The following is a 27,139-nucleotide window of genomic DNA, read 5'->3' as shown; positions in this document are numbered from 1 at the left end:
AAGGCTTGTTCCCTCGAAGTTAGAGTGGGCCTTGCACCCCTGCATCTCGATGCCTTTGTCTGGTCTATGGAGATATTTGCATGATTGTCTAGATCTCAGTATGACTTGAGGGGGATTCGCGCCGAGGCATTTGGGGAGCCTCGGCAGCTCGGGAACTGGTTCCAAATCGTTTCTTTATCTCTATTAGTAAGTACCAGGATTGCTTCCATAAATTAATCCAGACCCATGCATCAAAGAATCAAGTCTTCACAGTCGGGGCCTACGTTTTTCATGATGGGACCTGATATGAAAAATTCACTGGAGCTGCCATGTGGTTTAGTTCTGCCCAACCGTCTTGTAAAGGTAGGAACACATTGGAAACGCAGGAGCAATATCGCTCCAATTTTGCAATACTAGCTGATTGGTTCGTTCTAGGCCTCTATGGCCGAAGGCCTGGCAGAAAATAAGCATTTGCCCGGTAAGCGGATTTCTCGCGTCTACGGAGAATGGGCAAAGGGTGGATGGGGAGCCCTTCTCACAGGTAAGCCGATACTCCATATTCCTAAGAGCACTGGATATCGAATAAATTCATTGTGGCTGACGCGCGAAAAGGAAATGTGCAAGTTGACGTTCGTCATCTCGGTGGTGGCGGTGATCTGGCAACGCGTGAGTCTCACTTAGCTGATGAGGAGGCACTGAATGCATGGAGACAATACGTCAACGCCTGTCAACAACATGGCACGCCGACGATCGCTCAGATTTGTCACCCTGGTCGTCAGTCACCTAGGGGTACAGGTGAAAGGGGTCTTTTCGAGAAGCCTATAGCGCCGAGCGCCATTCCCCTTGATATCGGCAAGGGCTGGGCTGCTGCTATCGTCCGGAATGTCGCTTTCGGGGTGCCACGGGCCATGAACCATTTTGATATCAACCTGGTAACTGCACAATTCGTAACTTGTGCGCGTGTGCTAGCACAAATTGGTTTCTCCGGTATTGAGATCCATGCGGCACACGGTTACCTTCTGTGTGAGTCTTTTCCTTCCCATTCCTCGAGCGACAGGTCTGATCTGACATCGTGAGGCAGCGCAATTCCTCTCAGAACAAGTAAGTCATCACTGGCGGATAGAAATTTTGTGATCTAATGTGGGACTTCCATCTGTAGAGTAACACTCGTGATGACCAATATGGTGGTGATGCTACACGGCGCGCCCGTATTATCCTTGACATAATCTATCAAATTCGAAAGGCTGTGCCGAAGACATTTTGCGTTGGGATCAAGTTGAACTCTGCCGATAGCAGCTCGGCACAGTTTGAAGATACCATGACCCAAATTGGTCTTTTTGTCGATGCAGGTGTGGATTTTCTTGAAATATCTGGTGGAAGCTATGAAGACCCGACGGTACGGTATACGATCTTCATCAATTCTGGAGGCTAAAGACAGTACCGGATGCGCTATGACTACCTGTGTCGCTCCACGACTTCTGACCCAGAAGGCCTTATGCAAATGCGCTAACTCCGATAATTAGATGATGGGCCGCGGGTTGCGAGAAGAAAGTAACAACCCCGAAAGCCTAAAGAAAGAATCTCGGGAAGCCTTCTTTTTGGACTTTGCAACGCAAGCAAGGAAGCGGTTCCCGGGTCAAATCCTCATGCTCACTGGAGGATTTCGAACCCGGAAAGGTATTGAGTCCGCACTAAAGGCTGGAGTCTGCGATCTTGTTGGTATAGGCCGCCCAGCGGTCCTCAACGTAGACTTTCCACGCCTCATGATTGACGATGCTGTATACACCGATCAGCAAGCCCGGGTGGTCTTTCCCAAGGTCCAAGTTCCATTCCTGGCCAGGCTACTCAACATCAAAATGTTGGGTGGAGGTGCAGAAACAGTGAGTTGATTTTGACAATTCTTCGTCTTCACCAGATTCTGATTTGTTTTAGCAATTCTTTCGGAGTCAAATTCAACGAATAGCTGCTGGAAACACTCCACGGCGCCCATTATTTCATTCTCTACGTTCTCTAGTATTAATCAGAAGTCGACTGTCTTAAAAGAAATCTGGAGACAAGCGAGAACAATACTGTCCAGGCGACGTTGCCTTTTGGCTCAGCCCGCCGATCTGAGGCTTCTTACGTTGCAAGTGGGGGGTCGCCCCGGGGGTCGCCCCTAAAACGGGGGCCGAAAACAAAATTCTTATAGTTACTTAAGCCCCATCCCATCTTCTTACTTTTAACTCACGATCATCATTCTGCACAATGGATTCCTCCGAATCAATTAATGGTTTTCAAGGGCTGCCAACGGAGCTGTGGGAATCAATTCTATGGCAAGTCGATCCTCGAACGCTCCTCGCATCTGCCACACGAGTCTGTCATGCCTGGGCCACCCTGATTCAAAACTCCACTGCCCTTCAACAACTATTATTCTTTGCGCCAGACACTCGAGTTCCAAGTGATGAGAAGACCCATTGCTCGCTTCTGGTAGATGCTTTCCCGTCGGTTCTCTTCAAGCACGCAAAGAGAGGAGATGATTATAATTTCACAATAGCAACGTGGGATTTTATCAAGCACCCAGAGAAACAATTAGCATATCTGCGACCCGAGGCCAGTTGGCGACGTATGCTCGTGCAGCAGCCGCCGATATACAGAATTGCTATCTGGAATGAGTCGTTCGCCACTATTCCATTTTCGCAATATTATGAGATGCCGGTAAGTTGGGTACCTCAGGAATTTTGGATTGATGGAGCTATGAACTGACAATCCCTTGATTCAGGCCGATCCAAGGCTAACAGAGACCGGTATCCGAATGGAGGTCATATTCGAGGAAATGTTTTTCAACGAACTTCTCGAAGTTGACGACGAGCTTCAGGTCATTTGGTGGAATCATTTTACTCCTACGATGCGAAAGAAAATTGACGCACTTCAGAAGCTGCGGAATCGTAATCTTGAAGCTAACCTTATCCTCAATAATGTTTCTTCAGGTGAGGATCAATCAATCAATCAATCAATCAAAGTTCAATTAACCTGTTGCAGTCTAACTAGTTGCGTATGACTATGCAGGCGCTTCATCCAACTGAAGCAAGAACTCGAAGCCAAACGCCGAGCTGGAACCACATAGTGCATCCCATAGAGTATACAGATACTGATCGTAAAGAGTGCGGAATCAGCCCATTCCTGTAACCCGTAGCCCCATAAGTCCAAACCCACCCCAACCCATACATAAGAAATTAACATATAATGATAGTTGTGGAGTGCACCCTCCACCTTCCAACCCCCACTTCGCTCTCTCTCTCTCTCTCTCTCTCTCTCTCTCTCTCTTTTTCTCTGTACCCTCCCCTGCCTCAGTTTCAATTGATGGTGATGTTGTTCTGGCCATTTAACTGGCATGCTTGTCGACTCTGGCTGAGTTCTCGTTTCATAGCATCATTTGTCGTCATTGGCTAGTACCTATCGTCTTCCACACCTAGCTCCATTGCCGCGAGGCCTGTCGGTTCGTCGTTGTCGCTGTCCTCCTCGATCCCAACGTGTTGAAACTGCTAGAGGAGACCTGTTCGGTGCATAAAGTTGACCACGTAGCGGATAGCCTGCGGGTTAGATATGATCTTGTTATAGTCTGTCTCTGCGAATCCAATCCCGATTCTATCTAGCTGCTCCCACAATTTCGTGCGCGGAATGATATACCGTGGACACTATATTAAAATATGCCTTAGTGTTTGTGAGCCCTTATCACAGCTACACCGGTTAGTCTCGGCTTCTTTGATCTTGAATAGGAAGTGTCGAAGTCCAATCCGCATTGTACGCATCTGGATCAAGATCGCGTACTGTGGTTTCGACAGCCCTTCGTATAACCGGAGGGTCTTCTTGTTCGGCGCCTATACTAAGCGCTTCGTGGGTACGGAGGTTGTCTCTCGCTCCTATTACTTCTCCCACCGCTCTCTGATTCGTTAACGTACCGCTTTCTTAGTAGCTACAGCGAGACGGATTATCGGATTATCCGGCCCGGTCGTAACTCCTATCCCCGCACTAAGAAGCGCTGTATTTTTCGCTTCTCTATCAGCAAATTCATTGCCGTCCATACCAACGTATATAGGGATCCACCTAATGGTAATGTTCGTTAGGTATTGCTGGGTCTGGTTCCGCGACCGGATAGTCCGTACGTGATCGTATATCAGTCTAAGCACGTACTAGCTAGATGGTCGTTGTGGGTTTCGAACTACCTAGATAGCAGCCTAGCTGTCGGAGAAAATAGTCACTTCTCGAGCCGTCGATCGTCCGTTGTTAAGATTTGAATTCGTATTCCCTTCCTTAGTCTTAGTAAGCGCTATCTTAATGCCGCTGAGCTCGGTAGCGTACACTATAGACTAAGAGTCCTTCCTAAGATATCGTCTTTATAACGTTATCTCCGGGTATTGGCTTGCTACTAATACACTAATATGCCCTACGAATCCGCTTCCGTCTATAAAAATCATTTTAGTTCGTCCTTAGTTGTCATCGTCGTATATAGTACCTTTATGAATACCATCGTGGGTTTTTCGAGCCGCTTCTTGATTCTTAATAAAGTAGGGAATCGGTGCTTCCTATAGAGCAAGAACAAATACACACTTCTCCTCCTATTTTTTATATTATAGGCGGAGCGTTTTCCACGCAATTACTTCCGTCGGGGACCATCCCCCGACCTTCCGCTCCCTTGGTTTTCTAGCCTCTTTGGCAATTTATAGGCATGCCTATTGTAGGCTAGTAAGGATTCGTATCGCCGTTTCTTCGACGATCTATTAGAGTCGTAGTTTGATAGGAAGGATATATAGTTCTATATCAAGTGCTACCCCCGCTATTCCACGGAAGGCACTACTAATCAAGATTGCCGTACGCTTTTATATTTTTATAAGTTCGTTAGTGAGCTTATCGAGGTCCCCCCTTGGCATAGCCCTGGCCTCTAGGTAGTACCACGCTAACAGTCCCTATAACGTCTATAGAATGATAACTACTTAGTATATCTTCTGTATTACAATTAATAATAATCCCTAAATAGAGCCTAAGATTCCGCGGAGTACTTCGAGACTACTCGCTCCCTTCGCTAACATTTTCTTATAGTATATCGTGAAATTGAGGTGTTTGTCGAGCTAGACCCCGAGGTATTTAGTAGTATACGACGGCGCGAGAATGGTTAGTATTAGGTCTCCCGGGATGATTACCGGCATACCGTTATAGCTAGCCAGATCATCCGGTATCTCCTAGATACCTATCTCTTAGACCGGTCGTATTATGCCGGTGTCCTAGGTCGGTGTTATAGCGCTGGCGGATTTCTAATTGGTGAAATGGATAAGTTCAAATTTATCGGGTACGAATTTTGCTGCATACTTGTTAGCCCAGGTAGCCGCCCGTTGCAGTACCTTCTCTAGCAATTAGACGTTCTCTTTATAGCTATTTAAGACAGCTAGAATACAAACGTCGTCTACCCATCTATATGCCTCACTCTCTCTATAATATAGACCCCTTAATATATACGCTCGGACTAGTGGTATATTAAAGAGGAGGAATAGGATCGGCGAGATTGGTAAGCCCTACGGGATACTAGTTAGTATAGGAAATGCTTCACTTAGGTACCCGTTCGGTAGCTTGATTCGTATACTCCTACCGGTAAGGAATGACTAGACCCATAGGGTAAGTACACCGAGACCTAGTTGCTATATATTATATAGCAATCTCTCGTAGGATACCATATCATATATACCGGCTACGTCGAGAAGCAACATACTTACTATCTTACCTTCTCCCTAGGCCTAGTGGACTCGTCTAAGGATCAGCTAAATTGCATAGTCAACGGAGACCCCTCTTCGACCTCTAAGGTATATTTTCGGGAGCAGGTTATGCTCTTCTACATACCAAGCGATTCGTATAGCAACAATCGCTTCGAGGACCTTGCCGAGTATATTTAACAATATAACTGGCCGGTATAACTTTAGGACTCGGTAGTCCTACAGGCCGGCTTTTCGTAGAGTTACCGTAACTAAGGTTTAGAAGTACCGGGGGTTATGCCCGACCCGGATATATACGTCGAAGATAGCTACGAGAAGTAGGACAAATCTCTTCTCTAATCTTGACCCTGGTTCCGCTAGCACCCGCCATAGCTTATTCGGCAGTATATCGTACCCAGGTACTTTATTCGGTGGTACTTTCTTGATTGCAGCTCTTACTTCGGTTTCGTTTACCGGCGGTAGTTAGAACTACTCTCGATGGCTAGCGTGGATATCGGAGAGATCTACCTTCGGTGGCTATAGGAAGAATACTTTACGGAGTAGATTTACCTTCTCTACGTTAGTTTCTATAGAGTTCCCTTCCCCTATTCGTAATACCGGCATTATGCTTCCCTACTACTAGCCTCTATTCCTAGCCCATTTAGCTACTCTCTATAGTCCCTAAGGGCCTTAGTCGACTACTTCTTTAATAAAGTTTCGGAAGCCGCGCCGGAGAGTAGCTTTAATAACCTTACCCTTTTGATTCCTAGCCAGTTTATATATCTCCCAATCCTCTTCGTCGTATATCGTAAGGTACCGACGGAACATACAGCGGGAGTGTTTAACAGCCTCCCCACACTCCTTGGTCTACGATAGATTGGCGTAGGGGCTCGGTTTGGCCTATAGTGTTGATTCCTACACGCCTCGTTATACGATATCGATCAGGTGGCTTACTACGTCGTCGATCTAACGGGGTATTGTCAATTACGGCGGCATTAGTAGGTTGTCGGCCACTAAGACGTCGAATTTCTCGGTATCCATGGCCTTCTAGAGCCTTCTCTTCTAGGTATCTGATAGTATTATAGGCGTATCGATATCGACTAGTACTCGGATCGGCAGGTAATCTGAATCTACATAACAGTCTAAGGCCAGCTCGCACACTACTAATCTCTCTATAAGATCTAGTGTACCGAAGAACAGGTCGATTGTCGTACGCTCCCCGTTCTAGTCCCTTATGATAGTCCCAGGTTCCAGCCACAAGTCAAGGTCCGCCTCGTCACATAGCTCAATAAGCTTGTCGGCGCCTAGATCCTATATAGCCTCAATGCCTCCCCAGGCAGGGTGATAGAGGTTGAAGTCGCCGGCAATTATAGTATGCTTCCGGCCGCGTTATTAGATGTTATGCTGCTAGTTATCGCCGAGCAGCTTGCTAAGTAGTTCTACTATGCTAGTAGTACCGCATTCGTTATATATATTGAAGAGGCTGATCTCGCTAGTGCCGGTTTATAATCTCACTTCCTGGCAGAACTCGTTATGTGCGTAGTACGTCCACCCGGTCATATTCTTAGAGATATATATACACACCCGTACTCTACTTCCTATCTCTAAGCTAAACGGGAAGAGAAGCTTATATATTTGTTTCAATAGATAGTACGTCGTATCGGTATATAGGTTTTCCCATGGTTCTTATACCGCAATAATATCTACCTTCATGACTCCTGGTTTTGCCAAGAAGTCAGCCATAACGACATCTCTTGATCGGTGCGTATTATATTAGATAATAGTAAATGGTATGTTATTTATTAGAGGTTATCCCAGTATACTTCTTGGTAAATTAGCGGGTTCTCCTCTCCTCCTAGATGCCTACTCTGTTAGTGAATTTTACCGATAGAGCTGATATTATAAGGTTGACCTAGTTATCGAGGGTACGCTTGTTCTTACCCCATAGGCCAGGTATATATACTATTATATTGTTCTTAAAGATAGTGGCGTTCTCCTTACCGGCGGCTCTCTACTTGCTAGCCGATTGACATCTATTGCCGCTGGTGCGGGATAGTACCGACGGCTAGTATTCGCCGGCCGATATAGCCGGCGCCGGTGACGATAGTGTACCTAGCAGTACTACTTCTTGATCTTCGAGAACGTACGCTTCGTCTCTTACTCGCTTCTATACTATACTTGTATCGAGCATAGATCTTATTAGGCCTTTGCTTCTAGTTGTTGTTAATGATGATGTTGATGCCCGGCTGGGTATCCTACGCCTTGGCGGTTTAGATCGTATCTCTACCGGTACGTAAATTAATCGATCGTCTCCCCTTACTAGCCTTTATGCCGACTAGAGGATCGATTCCCTAATTGCGCTTGCCTCCTTATCTCCTACTATAAAAGTGGCTACTAGCGGGGTATCCTCTTACTCGGGCTCTTAGGTCCCCTATATTTCGGTATCCTCCGGTGATATTGGCACCTCGCTACTACTCGCCGGTTGGCCTAAGCTTATTGTCTTAGTTGATACTTCGGGTCTGGTTAGTAGTCTTCGTCCCTACCTAGAGCTATCTTTAGTAGAAGTCCCGGAGCCGCTACCTCCTAGACTCCCGGGTCCTATAGTAGTAGCTACCGGCGTCCTTTCGGTAGCTATTAAGAGGTATACCGGCACCCGGTGATACCGCTCTCTCGCCTACGCGAGAACCTATACTCTCTCGATTTCTCTAATAAAGTCGGGGTACCGCTTCGACTATCTATTATATGCGCCCCCGTAGTTAGCGCACTTTCGTTTACTAAGAGTTACATCCTTTTTACGCTAGTAGTCTCGAGAATGATGTTTCTTAGCGTAAAAGACGCACTTGGTTTCATTAGAATAGGTGTTTCCTATGTGTCCGTATTTCTAACAGTTATGACATTGGCGTATACGCGTAGCACGGTCGTATAGGACTGTAGTAAGCGCCTCCGAGTCCTAGAGTGTTCTAGTGTCGATAGCTTTGTTTGTAGTATACGGTGAGGTGAACTCGACGATCAGTAAGCCAGATTTCTTACCCTCTAGGAGGACTAGCCATAAGATCTAGGTGATCTCCGCCTCCCCCTAGTTGAACGAGTTCTCGGTAAGCAACTGCTTTATAATACCCTGCTTCCGACCTTGCTCTCCGATGCCGGCAGCCGAGTTAATGCCGAGAGATCGTATATTAACATCGTATATAACAACCCCCTAACTCGGCAGGCGCACTTCCGATCCCTTCCACAAATGCTTCACCTAGGTAGTCCGGTGGTATCGTATTATCTCCGCTTCCTTCGTAGTACGAAGGCTAAGCGAGATATCCCCCGACTTCAATTGCCTAGCTGCGACAAACTTAGCGGATGCTACCGTCATACCGTACGTGGCCTTTGCCGCCTTAGCCCGCGCTCTCTCGGCCAGCTTCGTAATCTTAGCCGACGTTTGCGTACGGAAGTGTTTAATGCCATCGGAATCACCTAGTTTGACAATGATCTAGCGGTCCTAGATAAGGTCGGAAGGCGATACGGGGTTAGTCGACGCCGATCCATAGCTTGACAAAAAGTGCGTCGGCGGCGGCGCATTTTTAACGGCGTCGATATATGATCTGACTCGGGTATTCGGCCCTTAGGCTGCTAACGCTGTTGAGACCCTCACTGCATGAATGTCTTGCTTGATCTGGCTGGTTTCCTGGCGTAGCTGTTCAAATTGCTACTTCTAGTCCTAGCTAATGGGGTTCTTAATGAGATCTATAGTGAGCTCCTGAATAGACTTGAGGTATTCGAGCACTGGTCTCGGGACTTTAACAGAGTTGTTACTACTGATATGATTCAGCAACTAGCGTACGTCGTAATTGGCGTCCAATATACGCTCGTTGATGTTGCGTGCAGAATTTTCGCGGCCCCCTGAAAGGGGCGGCCACTGGCTCCCTGGCGCCACCATACCTTCCACCAATATAAAATTGGGGTTAGGAGATGGAGCCGGAAGTTACAATTAACTTGCAATTAAAATGAGAGCTGTAGCCCTCGGCGTTGTGGTGCAATTTCAAAAATTAGATTCGCGCAAAGATATGTGTTTTTTCTTCAGGTGAGGACTATGTGCGCTCCGATGAGGAGGAAGAAGACGAGGAAGAGAAGCAGAAGGTTGCACTTGCGATGGAAACAACATCAATGGTCAAAGGGATGTACGAGAAGTTTGGTCTGAAGCCTAAAACAGGAGAAGAAGGGCGATATACCAAGCTTGAGTCAAATGACTGGGACTACTAAAGCCTGATGTTTGCAAACTTTACGGGGTTTTTCAGTGTATTTAGAACAGCAGACTATGTAGGCGTAACTTATGGTCTACATCACTAAACTCTAGTTATTCAAATTTGTGTCCGCATCTACTCATTCACCTCACCAGAAAAAGGGAGAACACTTGGGAGGAAAGATTACCTTCGACGAACTGATGTCAAGCAGTCGCCCACAGCCAAACTGCTGGGAGTGGTGTTCGACCAAGGACTCCGCTGGAAAGAGCACGTCCAGCAGGCCATCAAACTCGCCACGAAAACGAGCATCGCTCTGAACGGACTACGACACCTGCGGCCTGAGCAAATGCGACAACTCTACCAAGCGTGTGTCACACCAGTCGTGGGCTATGCATCAACGATCTGGCATGATCCGCTTCGAGACAAGACTCATTTGCGCCATTTGCACACAGTGCAGAGAACGGCATTGGTTCGGATTCTGTCGGCCTTTCGAACAGTAGCAACCACAGCCCTCGAAATGGAAGTCCACGTACTTCCCACGCACCTCCGCCTTCGCCGTCGAGCACAGCGCACCATTGTGAGACTACACACACTACCACGGGACCATACTATTTGGGGGGCACTATCACGTGCCCAGAAACGCAGGAACAATATCGGATCATGTGCACGCCTTCCCCTGGGGGAAGCGTTGAAATCCATAATGTTGACAGGCTCAACGAGCTCGAAACGACCGGTGGTCGGTCCACGTCGCGGAACTCGTGGGCATCTTCTACGCGGTGAACACGGTTTTCAAGTTAGCCCATCAACGCCCGATAGTCGGAAGCAGTAGGCACACAACGGCAACAATACTATGTGACAGCAGATCAGCTCTACAAGCAATTCAGAACGCGAGGAACAAATCAGACCAGCGAGTCGCCCATGCAATCGCCATAGCGTACCTGCCGAGAGAAAGTGAACCCGGAATCTTTGGATCGAAATTAAGCCAGTAACTTACCTTTCCGAGGCATCATGACCTGGTGATTAGACAGGGCGGAGTAAATTGTTTTAAATGAAAGCAGCTCTGGAATATTATCCAACTTTTGGTCGAGATTCCATGTGACGGAAGAAAGACCTTTCCAGCTACGGAGATCAGTGAGTCGGGACAAGCTTACAAAGATTTGCTGGCTTTTTATGAAGAGCTATATTTTATTTCATATATATTTCTAGGAGAAGAATAAAACGTCGCCAATATGGATCACCGCAAAAGAAGGCCCAAGGAACAGAGGTTCTTATGCACTATACCGTCGTGTATCTACACCATGGTTGCTTTCAGTAACTTAGTATCAGTGGCATTTGTGTAATGTGTGTAAATTCGTCGACCTCGCGTTCTGTTGATATCTTGAAAGCGATCGGCAAAGTAGTCAGCGGCAGTGGTCACCCTCGTACCATGAAAATCTGGGAAATGCGTAGATATCGGCGAGTAAGCCAGCTTTCTCTTGAATATATCAATCTTATTTAAGAAAATAATGACAGACTTATGCTTGAACTATACGCCGTTAATCAAGGAGTCGAAAAACGCCATTGCTTCGTGCATTTGGTTCTGGGTAAGAGTCGTTATTCATCTGCGCCAGGGTCATAGCATCAATTTTGGATGTACAGCGTTGTGGTCGGGAAAAGTAATATTATAAGACTTAATAATCTTATTAATTACTAGATTCTATATCTTATAGATATATCTATAATCTCCTTTATAGCTAATAAGGTATCCCTCAAAAGCGCGAGTAGCTAACTTTTAAGATTATACCTAGGTCTAGACTGCGACATCGCCCGTCCATGGGCTAGTTTTCTTCAGACAACCGAAATCTTCCTGGCATCTTTCGGACTCTCCGCAATTCTTGATCAGTCCAAGGATGAAGAACTCCGCTTAGTACAACAGAATATATTCATGGACACCATACCATTACTCGTAGTTCTCGCCGCTAATTTCCCAGGTCCCAATTCAATTCAATAGTCTCCACAAATACTCTTAGGCTGACACATATAAGACCTATAAATCCAAAACATGGCATCTAACCTTCATTTCATCTATGCATATATATATATATATATATATGTACTCATAAACTCTATCAGAAAAGTCCGCCGTCACTTCATCCCAGGCTCAAATAATATTCTTCAGCTCCTGTCCAGCAAGAAGCCGTCTCAAGTTATACGCAATAAGCGCCTCAGCCCCACGGGGACGTCCACCAGCAGCATGAGGCGAGAGGATGAGATTAGGCGCAGCATAAAGCTTGGACTCCTTCGGCAGCGGCTCAGCGGAGAAAACATCCAACGCCGCACCACCAATGCTACCCTTCTCAAGTGCCTCAAGCAGCGCATCCTCATCAACAGAAGTGCCCCGGCCAACATTCACAACCCAAGCGTGATTCGGCAGCAACGCCAAGCGCTCAGCACTAAGCGCACCGTTGGTACTCGCCGACCCAGGCAGAATCATAACCAAGGCATCGGTCTTAGGCAGAATCTCTTGCAGGCGATCCTCTGCAACAACCTCAAACCCATTTCGCACACCGGTACTCCGCGCAACACCGGTAACATTAGCTCCGAGCGTAGTCAACACGGGTGCAAGGTTCTTGGCAATATTTCCGAATCCCCAGATGGTAATATTAGCACCCTTGAGGGTACGGAAAGTGCCTGGGGCACGGTCAGGCTGGGGGCCGCCCAGGTGGGCGGGCCACTCGCCGCGGGACTGGTAATCGCGCATCTCATAGAAGCGACGGGCTGCATTGAGGAGCAGGCCTAGGGTGTGCTCAGCGACTGTTTCGTCGTGTAGGCCGGAACCGGTTGTGATAGCGATGCGGGAGGCATCGAAGCCTGCACCGAGGACGTCGTTTGGGCCGGCTGCTAGCGACTGGATCCAGCGGAGATTCTTCATACGGGACGCTGCATCACGGAGGTTTGTGGGTTTGTTGCTCCATGTTACTAGGAACTCGGCGTCGATTAGGGGTTCGGGGATTGGGAGTGTGACGTCGTAGGGGTGTAATTCGACGGAGAAGCCTTCCAGGGACTTTGTGTCGATATGAAGAGAGGTAGGGTAGAGGAGTTTCATTTTGAGGGCCCGTTGGAGGTGATTTGACAGAGTCTTGAGGCGTTGGCTGGGTGACATGAAGAGGGGATGGTCAAGGTTCTTATGCGAGAGGAGAGGAGTTGCAACGCGGGGTCGGCGGAGCCCCGCCGAGACCGGGGTAACTCCGGCAGATGCCAGCCTCGGGGTGATCAATGAAAACTAGTAATGTAATTCGGTCTACGTGGCTTTAGGCGTATTAGATGATCATAGCAGGTCAGTAGTTAAAGTAGGGTTAAAAAAAGGTTGAAGAGTCTGATTGAAACGTTTTATAGGGAGTTAGTAATAAGCAGACGGTCAAAATCCAGGGGAAAAGAGACTACTATAACCTCAGCCAGTACTACCCGACATGTATTCACATATGCACATCCTTTACGTCTGGCGAAATGAAAGTGGCGGCAGGGGCGGATGCGAAATGAAAGAGAAAGCAATGAGTGCAAGATACAGAGGACGGAAAAAAGAGGGCGAGGTCGAGTCTTCATGCCGGGGGCCTTGAGTACGGACTACTGCGGGCGACGGAGAAATCGTATGTCGTGGAGGTCGCAGGGTAAATGGTTCTAGTATTCCTGATGGAGAGAGCACCTTATATTTACTATATTCAGGGTACGACTCGGAGAAATTCAAATCTCGCATACTAGGCAGGTAGAGACAATAAGCACAATGGGTATCAGTCAATTCGGCCACAGCCTACAAAAAGGACAAGCTATACAGCAAGAGATATACAAAGAACAAGAATATATATGGGGGAATCATAATCCCCAACACCAATTCTCCACCTACGAAGTACCATCTTTCTCAAGAGGAATCTCTGTTTCGGCTTCGACAGCACCGGTACCCGTCAAAAAGAACTCGAGCTCACTAGGCCCGCCCTGCGAGTTCTCATTTTCAGCGAGCTGTTCCAACAAGCTCAGGAAGGGATCTTTTTCAGACGCGCCCTCGCTGCCGGCTGTGGTGTGGGTAGCGCTAGTTTGGGACTGGGCACCTGGGGTCTGTGCGGTGGGGCCTGACTGCGCCATTCCGTTTAGGCTTGCGTGGGCGGTGTCGAAGGGAAAGGTTGCGTATTGGGGATTTGGGGGCGGTGTTGGTGCTATGTTCATGGCGGAGTCGGTAAGAAAGGCTGGCGGTGAGAGGCCAAAGGCCGAGGGAGAGAAGCCTGGGATGGAGAGGTGGGAGTTTTCTGTTGTACCGGCACCAGGTAGGTCTGCTCCGATTGGGAGGGAGAAGACGGAGGGCAAGGATGGTGATTGTTGGTGGTGGTTATTTGAGATCGCTTGGAATTGTAGGGTTGGCGAGAGGGAAGTCGGGTGAGAGGGTTTCCGGGACAGAGGATGAGAATGGGAGTGGCGACGGTCGATATCTAAGCTCTGGGTGGATGCTAATGGACTCGAGGGTCCAGGCCTTGTATTTGAGAAGTAGGATGAAGCATTCTGATAGGAGGGTGCGGCCATTGGCCGTTGGAAGTAATGATCTTGGCGATCAATAAAGTTTGCTGTACTGTCTCCGGAGTTAGTGACCATATAATACGTATGCAAAAGGATGGAATCAGCAGTCGACGTACCTTGGAGCTAGTTCATCCCCCGCATCTATGAGCCGAACGTGTGATCCATCTAACGTCAGACCGGGATATCGGTCGAGAAAGTCTTCAAGGTGGAAGACTGGGGAGAAGCGCATCGGGCTACTAGCAAGATTGCGCACCAGTTCGGAGTGACACGTATAGATAGTCTGGAGCAGCTCACGTTGATGCTGCGCACCAGTCCAAATATTGCGCAACCAAGCAAGCTGGTGCATCTCCCGAGTCAGGAATTCAGCGCTAGAAGAGAAAACCTCTCCTTCACGCCCCTTGTAGTGCACACCGTGAACATGTACAGTCCCCGCTGTGCACACACAGTAGCCGACGAAAGCAGGCCACTCAATCAGCGGAGAATTACGACCCAGTTCAACGAGCTCTGCGATGGCATTGGAGTGCGAGAAACACAAGTTCGTCGCCTCGATTTGCCAGGACTGATGCTGTCCCGTACCTCTGAGCTCTACCAGATCAATAGGTAGGAACGGGCGGTAGATCAAACAGTGCACCAAATGGTAGATCAACTTGCTTAGCAAAAGTGTTGTACTCTCGGGATGACCGAACAATGCATCGATTGACGCAAAGACGTCCTGCGTACCGGCCGCCCAGATATCCAATTCTTGTCGGATCTTAGATAGATTAGAGAGCGCATGCCATGGAAAGTGAGAGTCACCTTTGACTCCGCCAGCTGCCAGGTACTTATTGGTGACACCAAGAATACGCGTGATGTCAATCAGCAGAGAGGCAGCACTTGGTGATTTGCGCCGGGAATCAGCAGAATATTGAATGTTCGGGCCGACGTGGAAGAGCTCTCCCTCCACGTTCAGACCCGCTGCGTGTGGTGACCAAGACGGTAGGCGCAGAACAATCGAATGATCGGCAATCAGACATGGACGTCGGGATCCACAATTAATGAATCTGTCCATCAAGTAAACAGACCAGAATAGCCGACGCCTCATTTCTCGCTCGGCGGCCGCGATATTGGACTTAGCGGGAGCCTCGCGGTACAAATCCAGAGCGACGATCATGGCCACGCAATTTGCTGATCATCATTAGTGAAATTCATTCAACCATGTACGATCGAGGGCTAAGCATACAGAATGTCATATAAGCTTTCTTCCCTAAACCGTAAGCGTAGAAAGCTTGCGAAAGCAACAATAGAGTCTGCAGTCCTTCCACCGTGGGATTGTCGACATCAATCATGCGTCTTGCCTGTAGTGCTGCATCGAGACCGGTACGTAGTGACTGCTCTACTTGGCCAGGCAAGGTTGTGTATCTGAGATACGTCAGTCAAACATGTAAAGCACGCGACAGGACTTGGAAGCTTGGCAATTGTACCTTACTGTCAATGCTGAGATAGCCATGGCCAGGGATGGAGGCAATTTGTTCAGTTGATGGCTCTGTCGCGTTGTCGCCTCGTCTAGTATATAAGACGGTTTACCGTGTAATCGCTCAAAGTAAATATCGAGGATCGCATCCGATAGGGGTCCATTGGTTGTCGGAGAGGGCTGTTGGACAAGACTTGCCGGGTGGCCGGTCGGCCTAGAGAAGGGATCCACATTTTGCGAGAAAGAATTTGACAGAGCGGATCGATCGCTTGAGGAGTAAATACTAAAGGAAGTGTCGATGGTGTTGCGACGAGTGGGAAAGCTCGGCGGATCGTCCGGCGTATCGGGAGAAGTGGGCGAAATAGGGTTCTTCTCATCGTGGAGTCTTTTCTCCAACCCATCGACCCGCTTGAGGAGAGCTTCTAGTACATCGGTCTTGGGGCCCCGTTTTTTGGGGACGGCATCTTTGAACGTAACAAAATCAACGGGGGAATCATGTGATGTGGAGGGGACATGCTTGACTTACCATAAAGACATGGGCACTGGAAGACCTTACATGCCTCGCAGCTCGGTCGCATACGATTACATTTGATCTATGACGAGTTAGAGCCAACCAATCGCACTCATACTGACTGGGCCGACCTTGCGCTTGCGACAGGATTTGCAGTTCATGGTTTCGCGTGGCTCGACCGTCGCACGACGGGGCGTGAGACGGTCGATGCTGACCTGAGGACGAGACATGGCACATCTACATGGAAGAGAAAAATGAAGATGAAGATGAAAAGAAGAAAGAAAACGGCCAGGGCCAAGATGGACAAGAAGTCAAGCGCATGGTTGTGGCTTGAAAAAAAAAGAGCCTATACCACAACCAGGTTGCGGAGGAAAGAAATGCGGAGAAGTTGATGTGCCGCCGGAATTCCCCAGTTTAGGCTGACATGGGGGATATTATACATGGATACCTTTGAACTCCGTATATTCCTGACTATTAAGATATTAAGATTAATATGTACTCTGTAATATTCTTATATATCTTATATATCTTATGTTTTCTTATTCTGTTGAGTTTAATTTACTTCAAACATGTCATTCAACTTATAAACCAATCCATTCCCCTTTAATTTGATATAGGGCGGGATAGATTTCCTTTTCTGGAACACACCCACCTTAGGCTTCCAACGCCAACATCCGGGATGATCCAGGAACCCCATAATTACAGCATAATTGCAGGTAATTTCACGTTGCAGTAGCTTGACTTATTCAACCAGTAAATAACTATATTCTGTCCATCCTTCCCCCCCCCCCCATTACGGGGTACCCTATTGTTGCTTGGACCCCCTATTAAGTCCCCTCAATTTACCCGAAGTGTCTCCTGCAGAAACGATTCCCATTACTTAACTGCACGTGAATGGGTGTGGAGTACCGGAGTAACGGAGTATCAAACCTATTGCTATTATTATTGGCCCCCGCTTATTACGCCTTCCAAGATTCTCCCTAAGCTTGATAACCCCGTTCGATCCCAACCTTGATCATCCCCTGAGGCTACTATATTCGATACGGGACTTCCATCCTAGTCTTCTTTTTAACTTTTTAAACCCTTCGTGCTTATTTACACAGATCATATGCTCTCCTTTATTCTGAAATGCCAAGCAACACTAGGTGCTGTAAGTGTTCCAAGGTGGCTTGACACGATTACTCTATTTAGTGTCTACTCCGTGTACTCCGTACCCCTAAAATCTATATACATACACAAAAAGTGAAATATCAACCTCATTGTCCAGGCAAAACCTTCCCCCTCATCACAAATTCCGCCATATCCCTCGCCCTCCCACCCATCCTCTCCAACCCCTGAACAACACCACCACGATCATTAACCGGCCGTTCCTGACTAACCTTAAACCGGCCCTCAATCCGCGTGATTTCAATCTTCATCCCAACAATATTCTTCAAAAGCGCCGCAATGTACTCTAGTGGCGCATCTGCGATTTTCCAAGGTGCCGGCGTCGATTTCGGCAATGCCATGCGGTCGCCATCCCCGCTAGCCCCGGTCGCCGCAGTCTTCACCCCCTGATTCAGCTCCAGCTGCAGCTCCAGGTCTGTGCTGTGGTTCTGGTTCTGGTCTTTGTTTTGGGGTGGATCCCCATCCCCATTCTCAGTTCCACTTCCACCCCCGTGTTTGACATCAGACCCCGAAGTCAACCCAGATTCATCCTGAAAGCCCATTACTCCTTCCTCTCCAAGCTGGGCTAAATCACCCAGCTGTCGTCGTAAAAACAGCTCCGTTTGCTCGTCCTTCGTGTCATGGTAGATAGTTGCCCGACCGTAGACCTGCACTGCAGCGTAATTCCATGTCGGAGCAACCCTGCCCGTGGCCGGTTTGGACTCTATGTAGAAGTTCGGGGTGATGTAGTGGTCTACTGGGCTAGTGAAGACGATTAGGACCTCACCAGGGAGTGTATGGCCTGTGGATGTCATTGGTTCTTCTTCAGAACTTGTTATAGGAAATGCGCCTGGGATCCTGATTGTTTTGGTGCTGTGCTCTGAGGCAGATTCTACAATTGCTTTGCTTTGCGGGTTTTGGCGCGCGATGTGGCCGCGGAGAACTCCCAGAGAAGGAAGGGGCGATGCCGGGGTGTTTCCATCGGCTATTTTTGCTTTAGTTGATGGCTCATCTTCCAGGGCTGTTTCACTGTCCAACACCCAGGGGATGTGGCTGCATTGGAGGGTCGGGTGATTCTTCAAAGGCAGGGAAGTGGTAAGGACGCCTAATGGATGTTGTTTGATGAAGGCGTGAAGGGTTGGAAGGTCTCGGACTGCATGATCGGGACGTAGATGCATTTTATTTTGTGTGAATTAGGAAAGAAATATATATCCAGAGCTAAAGAGAAACGGGGCCTAGGGTAAGGATGAAAGGAGGGGTTGACCACGGAGTTTCTGATAGGTTCTTATCTTGCTACATTTATATATCGCTTACAGTTGATCATACAAAACACATAAATGAGACGATAAATAAAGCGCCTTTCTTAAACTCAAACTAGCCACCACACTATGGATCTCAGATGATGCAGAGAACCCTACAAAAACCGATCATATAATCCCTACTCCAAACCCCTAAAACAAGATTCTAATCAATATCAAGCTCAATATCTATTGTGTCAACAACAGACAAAAAAGCCGAACCACAAATAACATAGGTAGGTATGCAGTATACTATACTATATAACTAAAACAAAGGCCTTCCAGACGCCATGCGCACAAAGTCAAACGGCACATTCTGCCCAACAAGCAACCTCAGCGTCTCAACAGTAGTCCAAGCGCTGACATCTCCAACCCCATACGCCGTCCACCCAGCACTAGTAGCAACAGCCAAAGGATCACCCTTCCTCGGCCCACTAGTCAGATCAAGATAAACCTTCCCACGAGTCGAAGGCGGCGATGAACGACCATTAACACCATAATGCCTTAGCAGAGGTTGCACGAGTAGCGATTTCTCCGGCGGCAGCGCAGAGACAATAACAAATGGCTGCTCAACCCTTTTGACGGATTGGATGGATGTGAAGGGCTCAAGACCTGCAGCTAGCGGGCCACTCGCTTTAAATCCGACTGTGTAGATTGTACCAACGGCCAGACTGCGTAGTGCGAAGATTGCCGCTGAAGCGTCTGCTTGGGAGCCGGCGAGGATGATCGCTGCGCGGCTGCTGTATGCGGATGGAACGTATTCGCGCGTCAGGGTTGCGCGGATGCCCTTCCAGGCGGCGTTTTCACCGATGAATCTGGAGGTTCCTGGTGCGCTGTCGCCCGGTGTCATGGCGATTGTGTCGACTAACCCAATTGCGCGGGCTGCGTCACTGACTGCGGGGATAAAACCGGTTGTGGCTGGGACTGGGGGGCTGAGGTAGGCGCCGCCGAAGTGCGGTTGAAGGAGAACGGGTTCTATGGAGCCCTTTGGGCCACGATCGATTGAAGTGAAGTTGTGGGGGAGGCCGAGTTCGTTTAGACATTTCTCCATGAACATTGAGTGTGGGGTTGAGCGGAATGAGCCGATGGCGTAGAGCTCGCGTTTCGGAAGTTGGCCCATTATGTGTAGGGCTTCATTGATCTCCGCTGCGGTGAGCTGGCCGGGAGCGGCGATCATTGGGAGGAGAGGGTGGGTGATTGGAGAAAAGACGGTGTTGAGGGCTCGAGATAGCTGGCCCATTTGGCCCATGTTGACTGCTGACAGGGGTGGGCCTGAGCCGCGGCTTTTGATGGTAGAGCGGAAGTATTCTAGTTCATAGTTCTCCTCGATTGTGTGGACCATGGCGATCATCTTCACGATGTCGGCGTATTTGGCGCTTTCCGTAAATATGCGCTGCGCCTCTTCCGATGTCCACTTCCAGGTCCCAGAGAAGTCATGGAACGCAGATAAAATCATACTATGGCCCTTTTTCTCAAACAACTGGCGCCGGATCTCTTCTGGCAGCCACAGTTCCACATCAATATACTCAACTCCCCACTGTATCGCTCGGCGAAGGTACTTGTAAAAGAGCGCAGGGTCGTCTACCGGAAACTTCCCGTTCTCTCTTGTACAACGAACGGTGAAGATAATCGGCAACTCAGTGTGCTGCCGCAACAGCATCAACTGCTGACCCACATACTTCAAACTCGGAACAGGTGGATTGGTCCAACCCTCCGGCACAGGCTCAACTAGTAAATCCACACGGATTTCAACAGCATCAGATCCCACAGACAGGATATCCAAATTAGGCAAAGCAGCATGCACATCAGGAAAAGTAGTCGAGATAAAATTCGTCCTGGTCTTCGTCCGCAAATCATCATGCGGCCTCGTCTGACCGAAAATCAACGACAAAAACCGCGACAGATCCCGGCGCAGGAACGGACTCCGCGAATATAAAAACTCATAATCACAGCGCTCGGTGAGCGAGTCTTCCGGTGCAGACCCATCTTCCACACAGTACGTGTTTACCAAAACCAAGGATGATCGCTCACATCCTTGCAAGCTCCGTGCTAGATCGTGCGTTAGGATCCCCACAACCACTGCATCGCTGGCTCGCGCAATCTTCCCAAGCGATGTGTCCGTTGTCCATGGCTTGCCCAAAATCTCCGCTACCAGTTGTACGATATGCTCTTGGTTCTGCCCATAGATGATCACGACAGTCCTCGCGACAGCGTCGGCGGCCGGCGCAGCGATGCCCGCGGCTATCTGGTCTTGGGTCCCGGTAGGCGGAGGATCGTGAGAGAGGATTGTTGTAGCATTGGAAGGAACGGGGATATTGGTGTTTGCGCTGGGAGGATCCTGAGCCTTGAGGGCGGAGGAGACAGGGGGATCGTCGAGCAGCGGCGTGGCCATATGCTGCGGAAAGGCTGTCGGAATCATGGCATAGCAGTCCCAAGTGTTTTCATACTTCGTGCTGGTGAGGATGTATATGCAGGTCGAGGTAAGTGTCAAAGACAGGTGGAAATGGGAGTCGGGGAGAGGGGGAAGGAGCGCAAGGACCCGGTATAGGCTTTGTGTAATTCGCTTCTCAACGGTCAGAACCCCGGGTATCGTAAGAGGTAGGTAGTATCAGAGCATATATTTTTTACAAAAACAATTAGGAAAAAGGGAGCGGGCCGAACGAGGCTAGCTCCAAGGTATATGGGGTAATTGGGGCAAGTTGGATAAAGCGACGCTAAATCAATCCCAGGCGGGTAGAGGTATTAAACCCAGCCGCGAGGATCAGCAAGGATCAGAATGGAAAGCCATTTGGGGCGACATGGATCGATGGAAGAACTTGTTGCGTAGGTTCCACCTAATGCGCGACAATGGAATCCCACGCAGACGGCGGACGCGGGGAAAAGTGGGAAGCGGCGTTGGGTTTCTCCACCAATCACCGGTGGCGACATATAACTATACTGCATGTAGATATGGGAATTGGAGTTCTATTCAGTGGAATAAGGAGTGTACAGTATTGATTGGCTTACAAATCTTGCCAATTGGCACATTTACAACTAGCTATGTTCATATCAGCCTATGTAACATCAAGCTAGTTGGAGGCACCGGCGTGATTCGGTGATAACCTGACAGGGGCTCTGCACTACAGCGCTATGATCCGATACGAGGGAAAATCACCAATCTAAGCCAGTCTCAGCCTCGGCCATGGCTAATGATCGGCTTTTGAACGGATGTTACCTAACCTGTTGTATCCGAGAGAGACAGGTAAGCAACGAATCAGACACCAGGATTGGTGGAAGAGTACATTGATACTCAAGGGGCAAAGATGAGGAGATGGTTCCATATTCATAAAGTACACAATAAAACAACGATCTATGTATTGTTCTTTCTGTCCTTGATGCACGAAAAACAACCAGAACCAAGTGACAGCGTCAAATAGGATCTGAAAGGAAAATACGCCCGAAGAATAGTCATGAACTGCATAGCGTAGGCACAGATGATGATTTGACACCGAAAAGGCAAGAGATATGAAAAAAAAAGAAAGACAGTATCGAGACTAGATCCGCCTAGCATTGTATTTCAAACAACCAATTAAGACACAAGGAGAGAAAATACTAGCCAAATCAATAGGGGGTATTGGGTAGTAACAGGCACCGAGGAAGGAAAAGGGAGAAACGCAGGCCGAGAGATAAGAGGGGGGGAAAGGGCAAGAAAAGCTGAGAGTTATTGGTCCAGAGAATAAACACGGATGTATGTATCAAGATCAGGCACACAAATAACCACCACGTCGCTTTGCAAACCAAGATGGCGCTTTTAGGGGGTTTGTTCATGGTTCCGTGCATCAAGCCGGAATCAACACTATGTACGAGAACAGCAACGCAACCGAAGATCGGCGTGTGGGCTGTTTGACATCTTTCGAGATGTCGGGTGTGTACCATGACCGATCATGGTAGGTCAGGCAAGGGAAATAAGTTCAATCGGGAGAGAGGCCAAAGGTGTGCAATCGGATGCAGCGTTCCATTTCCGGGATATTAGCGGAAAGTGAGAAGTTTGGCCGAGCCAGCGGCCGGTCATTGTCAGCTTGGATCGACACACATGCCCAAACTAAGATACGCAGGAGGCAATATGCACTCCATTTTTGCTCATCGTCGGATGAGACATGGAAAGCGCAACGCCATCAATCGGGGAAATCGAGACCCCAGCCGGAGTTAGAAGGGGTTTCAGGTTTCAGGCTCGCGCAAGGAAACAGAAGAAAGTTGTTTCAAGAAGGTGGACATGGCACATGGCCCGCCCACACAGGACCCACCCGCACAAGGGCAGGGCAGATAACGATGAAATGATAGACGGGGGACTCGCGTGTAGAATCGCACCAATTAACTCGGCGGAGAGATGGCGAGGCCTTTCATCATTTTGGGCAGCGGCTTTCTACGCGCAGTATTTGCCGTCTTGGAAACCCGTGGTGCACCGTGGATCATGCGGGGTTCTGTCATCAGGCTAGTATCTAGGTTTGCCGGTGCTACGGGGAGATGGTCAGTGGGAGGATTGGCTTGGGGGTTGGAGCCTTCGAGCGTACCTCTTGTTGGAACTCTGCCGTAGTCGGCTGAAAGATTCTGCTGGCTGCGGCTGTTTGGGGTGAAGGAGGTAGCGTTGGCTGTACGCCACAGATGGTTCGAGGTATCTGAGAGGAAGTCTGTTGTCGATCGGCCAGAGAAAATGGATGTGCGGCCACGGTTGCGCTTTGAAAGGACAATCTCGTCGAACAGGGTCATACGCGGGTCCTTCGACTTCGGGTTCGTTCGCTCGCGGTCACTGATGAACTCGTTGAAGCCTATGATTGGGTCAGTATTTCCTCCGCGGTGCGATATGAGAACTCGGCAACCTACCTTGTGTCTGTTGCAGAATTGCGATGTACTCGGCGTGCTCGCTTGGAAGGCTCTTCATGAAAGCCTCCATGTTGAAATTGTAATACATGCCGGACTTCTTCTTATCGCCACTGGCCGGTAGAAGGAACTTCTTGTACGTGTAAAACAAGCTGGCAAAGCATCTGACAAAGGCCGCACGGATCTGATCCGGATGGAAGGCTGCGTCACACGGCAGACACACCATGGACGCGCAGCGGTTGTGGACTATCAGTTTGCATGCAGAGCATTTATACATATTTTCCTCCGCCAGATCATCACAGATGGCACATGTCAACTTGTCATCCCAGGGTTGGACTTGGAAGAAGTGACCCTCGGCCCAGCAAGTACCCTCGTTATTGCCCACGGCCTGGTATGTGGATTGAGGGACAATTGTAGAAGCAGCGATGGTCGACTGTGCATACACAGACGGTGCATATGTGGATCCGGCACCGTAGTCAGTGTTGAGAGTTGTCACTGAGAGATTCGAAGCATGACCCAGGAACGGCGCACTTGGACGTCGACTCATTCCAAACGACGAGCTTCGGCGTGAGGCGGCATCAAAATGACCAGAACGCTTCTCGCGCAACGAAGCTTGCAATGCCATCCCGGAATCATTACGTGACGAGGGGGCCGGTGGAGGAGGGAAGAAGCCAGAGGTAGGCGAAATCTCTCTCGGGGATGGCGGAGAGGCACTAGCTCTCAGAGTGGAGCTAGTCCCTGGACGTTCACTACCACGGGATGATGAGTACCCACGAGATGAACCGCCCTCACTTCGGGCGTGCAGGAAGACGTTGAAGATCGGAGGTGTGTAGGAGCCTGGCATCACGGATGTTGCACCGAATGCACTGGAGTTAAGACCGACATATTTCGCGAGGTTAGTTGCAGGCGCCTTGGATGTGAAACTGGCCTTGCTCTCTGACATGAACGAGTCCCATGGGTATGTCTCGATTGCATAAGCAGGAGGCCCGGTGGGGACGTGGTATCGACCGTGTTGAGGGGCGGCTAGTTGCAGCAAGGAGAGGAGCTTCCTGCGCTGATGACGTGGAAGAGAGGTCGGTTGGATGGTGCTTTCGATCATATTATTGTCCAGATCCACCAGGACAAAGTCGTCCGTGGGCAGCTCCACCTTCTCGTACCGACGCTCGATACCCACGATGTATGGGCAAGGGGCCTCCAGAGCCTGAATTAAGCGCGCAGGAAGAACAGGAATGAGAACACCTGTCCATTCCAGAGGGAACAAAAGATCGACCAACGCTCTAGTCGCGAGATAGAGCATGGAGGTGTGGGAAGACAAGAAGATGATACGGGATTCAGTAAGAGCGTACTGTGTGTTGTTAGCATTGTCTCTTATCGACTGAACTGGCAAAGGAAGCCTACCTCAAAGAGAATGATAATATTGGGAACCGACAAAGTCCGGAACAAGGCATAGAGATCAGTCTAGGAATTAGTTAGCAAAAGATTCGATAGAGAACTCAATTAAGATTGCGGAGCACTTACATTGCGAGAACCGGGGATCTCATTGGGCGCCTCTTTACGTGCGAACAACCGCAGCTCACGAATCGCAATCTCGACCTGAGTCTTCGAGGATATTGGACAGAACGCTTCTGTACAGAGATTCATGACATATCGCTCCAGCGGTTGCCATACACCCATGCGCGGCGAGGGCGGAGGCACATGCTGTACACTACCCTCTGTCATGGGCACCACGACAGCTTTGAGCCATTCCTTCCAGAAGCTCGTCATTGTGCTCTCTCGACCCAAGATGCCGTATGCACGGGGAATCCAGAACCCAGTATCACCATCCGTCAGACCCTCGATCTTGGAGGCTGCGCCGTGCCGGACCGGACGGAGGAGATCGGTCATTAGCCCAATCTTTTCCTCCACGGCGCTGATATCATCTTCGAGCTGTTCGCGGGATTCAGATCCGGATGGGACAGTCGGCAGCTGGGCTAGGAGCCGGGACAATTTGGCCCGCTCTGATGCCAATCGTTCGCCCAAGCTTGCGGCCAGCTCACGCTCCTCGTCTGTCATGTTGTCCTTTCGCCATTCTTCGCAGCGCTTCTCGAGCTCCTCCGCGGCATTTTGGTTGAGCGGTATCCAGATAAGCACACAGATGGCGTGTAGCCTAGAGCCATTGTCTGTTGTCATGGCGAATCCGTGCCAGGTAGAGCGCGGCCGCTGATCGGAGGAGACGATGTTGACATCGTTTGGAAAGGCGAACATAGGGACGTAGTCGGGGAAAGTGCCGCGCTGCTTCATCTCGTCTGGCATGCCGCGTGTGGGGTATCGGTCGAGGAGAACCGGCTCGAATCGTCGTTTCAACGGGTGCATGGTGGGGGAGATCTCGAGGGGTTGCGGGACGGGGATTACCGAGTTGTAGTTGCTAAGTCGTCGAGAGGTTCGCACCGAAGCTGAAGATAATCCATTGTTAGCCAGTGCATCCACAGAAAGTCTCACGATCCCGTCCCCGAATGGGAAACAAAGTTGACAAAGGGTTCTCACATTGACGGGCAATAGATGGCTGTCGCTTCATACTATTCATATCTCGAAAGGACCGTCGCACGCTCCCAATACCCGACCTCAGCAAGTTACCGCTAGGCGAGGGCGCATCCTCGGAGACAATCTTCTGGGTGCGAACCCTGGATCGCGGGCGGGTATTCGGGGTAATGGCGCCGGCGCTCAAGCTCAAGTCAGTTAGAAAAGATTCCCGCTCGTTGGCGAACTTGTACAGCGCGGAGTCGAAATCGAAGTCCTCGGAGAACAAAGCTGAGGCACGCAGAGGCGATGAGGCACCCTTGACGGTCATGCTGCTTCGGTTACTGTTACTGCCACCATTTGTTCCTTCCGAGGTCTTCGAGAACGTGGATAGTCGTTGGGCTGAGCCCCTGTGACCGGTGCCGGCGAAGAGCATCGAGTTTGGTCGGGAGACCCCATCCGGGTTATGTTCCTCCTCCGCATCGGCGTCCTCCTGAATAGTGTCTGCGAGCGCAGGGCCTGGGGATACGGCACCATTGGCACGGTAATCTTCTCCTAATCTCTGGAAGGTGTCCAGGATCTCTGTACCATCCACACCGGCTATCCAGAAGTAGTCGGCGAGGGGGGCGCCCTCCGAGGTGCTTGACGATGGCATTGTGGAGAGAGTCACGGCGGACTGTAGCGGGTTAATGCCTTAATTGTCACCACATGGATCGCACGATTTCCAGGAAAGGGAATGCGCAGAATTGAGCGCATGTAGTCAGGAGGGGGGAAGCTGATAAAAATGGGGGAGAACGGGAGGGAGGGGCAGTTCAGAGTGAAGATCAATTTCGGGGTTGGTTTGAAGGTCGAACGTATTAAAAAAGGAGTTCTGTGATTATCTTTTTATTCTGTTTATTGTATTTCGATGT

At 49.4% G+C, this 27,139-nt stretch overlaps 8 protein-coding genes across 8 annotated transcripts; 3 read left to right on the top strand and 5 right to left on the bottom strand.

The window, feature by feature from the left end:
* Positions 1-273: 273 nt before the first annotated feature.
* Positions 274-1,868, top strand: N7537_004950 (Aldolase-type TIM barrel; the record flags this gene model as incomplete). The annotated part of the gene is made up of 6 exons (XM_056896007.1): positions 274-342; positions 415-520; positions 592-1,002; positions 1,061-1,080; positions 1,139-1,375; positions 1,503-1,868. The coding sequence occupies 6 exons, from the start codon at positions 274-276 to the stop codon at positions 1,866-1,868; spliced, it is 1,209 nt and encodes a 402-aa protein (XP_056755755.1).
* Positions 1,869-2,223: 355 nt separating this feature from the next.
* Positions 2,224-2,721, top strand: N7537_004949 (F-box protein; the record flags this gene model as incomplete). The annotated part of the gene is given in 2 exon segments (XM_056896006.1): positions 2,224-2,673; positions 2,692-2,721. 2 exon segments carry the CDS (start codon positions 2,224-2,226, stop codon positions 2,719-2,721), a joined length of 480 nt encoding a protein of 159 aa, XP_056755754.1.
* A 7,130-nt stretch (positions 2,722-9,851) lies between these two features.
* N7537_004948 (uncharacterized protein) lies at positions 9,852-10,708 on the top strand (the record flags this gene model as incomplete). Its single annotated transcript, XM_056896005.1, has 3 exons — positions 9,852-9,879; positions 10,042-10,505; positions 10,574-10,708. 3 exons carry the CDS (start codon positions 9,852-9,854, stop codon positions 10,706-10,708), a joined length of 627 nt encoding a protein of 208 aa, XP_056755753.1.
* A 1,360-nt stretch (positions 10,709-12,068) lies between these two features.
* On the bottom strand, positions 12,069-13,070 carry N7537_004947 (phosphoglycerate dehydrogenase; the record flags this gene model as incomplete). The annotated part of the gene is made up of 1 exon (XM_056896004.1): positions 12,069-13,070. The coding sequence occupies one exon, from the start codon at positions 13,068-13,070 to the stop codon at positions 12,069-12,071; it is 1,002 nt and encodes a 333-aa protein (XP_056755752.1).
* Positions 13,071-13,804: 734 nt separating this feature from the next.
* Positions 13,805-16,661, bottom strand: N7537_004946 (transcription factor domain-containing protein; the record flags this gene model as incomplete). The annotated part of the gene is made up of 6 exons (XM_056896003.1): positions 13,805-14,522; positions 14,587-15,634; positions 15,690-15,868; positions 15,931-16,384; positions 16,447-16,513; positions 16,563-16,661. 6 exons carry the CDS (start codon positions 16,659-16,661, stop codon positions 13,805-13,807), a joined length of 2,565 nt encoding a protein of 854 aa, XP_056755751.1.
* Positions 16,662-17,687: 1,026 nt separating this feature from the next.
* Positions 17,688-18,755, bottom strand: N7537_004945 (FMN-binding negative transcriptional regulator; the record flags this gene model as incomplete). Its single annotated transcript, XM_056896002.1, has 1 exon — positions 17,688-18,755. One exon carries the CDS (start codon positions 18,753-18,755, stop codon positions 17,688-17,690), a length of 1,068 nt encoding a protein of 355 aa, XP_056755750.1.
* Positions 18,756-19,140: 385 nt separating this feature from the next.
* Positions 19,141-21,267, bottom strand: N7537_004944 (type I 3-dehydroquinate dehydratase; the record flags this gene model as incomplete). The annotated part of the gene is made up of 1 exon (XM_056896001.1): positions 19,141-21,267. The coding sequence occupies one exon, from the start codon at positions 21,265-21,267 to the stop codon at positions 19,141-19,143; it is 2,127 nt and encodes a 708-aa protein (XP_056755749.1).
* A 1,958-nt stretch (positions 21,268-23,225) lies between these two features.
* N7537_004943 (dDENN domain protein) lies at positions 23,226-26,883 on the bottom strand (the record flags this gene model as incomplete). Its single annotated transcript, XM_056896000.1, has 5 exons — positions 23,226-23,680; positions 23,736-25,077; positions 25,131-25,190; positions 25,251-26,164; positions 26,256-26,883. The coding sequence occupies 5 exons, from the start codon at positions 26,881-26,883 to the stop codon at positions 23,226-23,228; spliced, it is 3,399 nt and encodes a 1,132-aa protein (XP_056755748.1).
* Between the last annotated feature and the right edge of the window lie 256 nt (positions 26,884-27,139).

This window comes from Penicillium hordei, assembly GCF_028827395.1.
Source record: "Penicillium hordei strain IBT 12815 chromosome Unknown utg000002l_segment0_segment0, whole genome shotgun sequence".
NCBI classification, from domain to species: Eukaryota; Fungi; Ascomycota; class Eurotiomycetes; order Eurotiales; family Aspergillaceae; genus Penicillium; species Penicillium hordei.
Note: the sequence above shows the minus strand (reverse complement) of the source record. Positions and strands in the feature narration are given on the sequence as shown.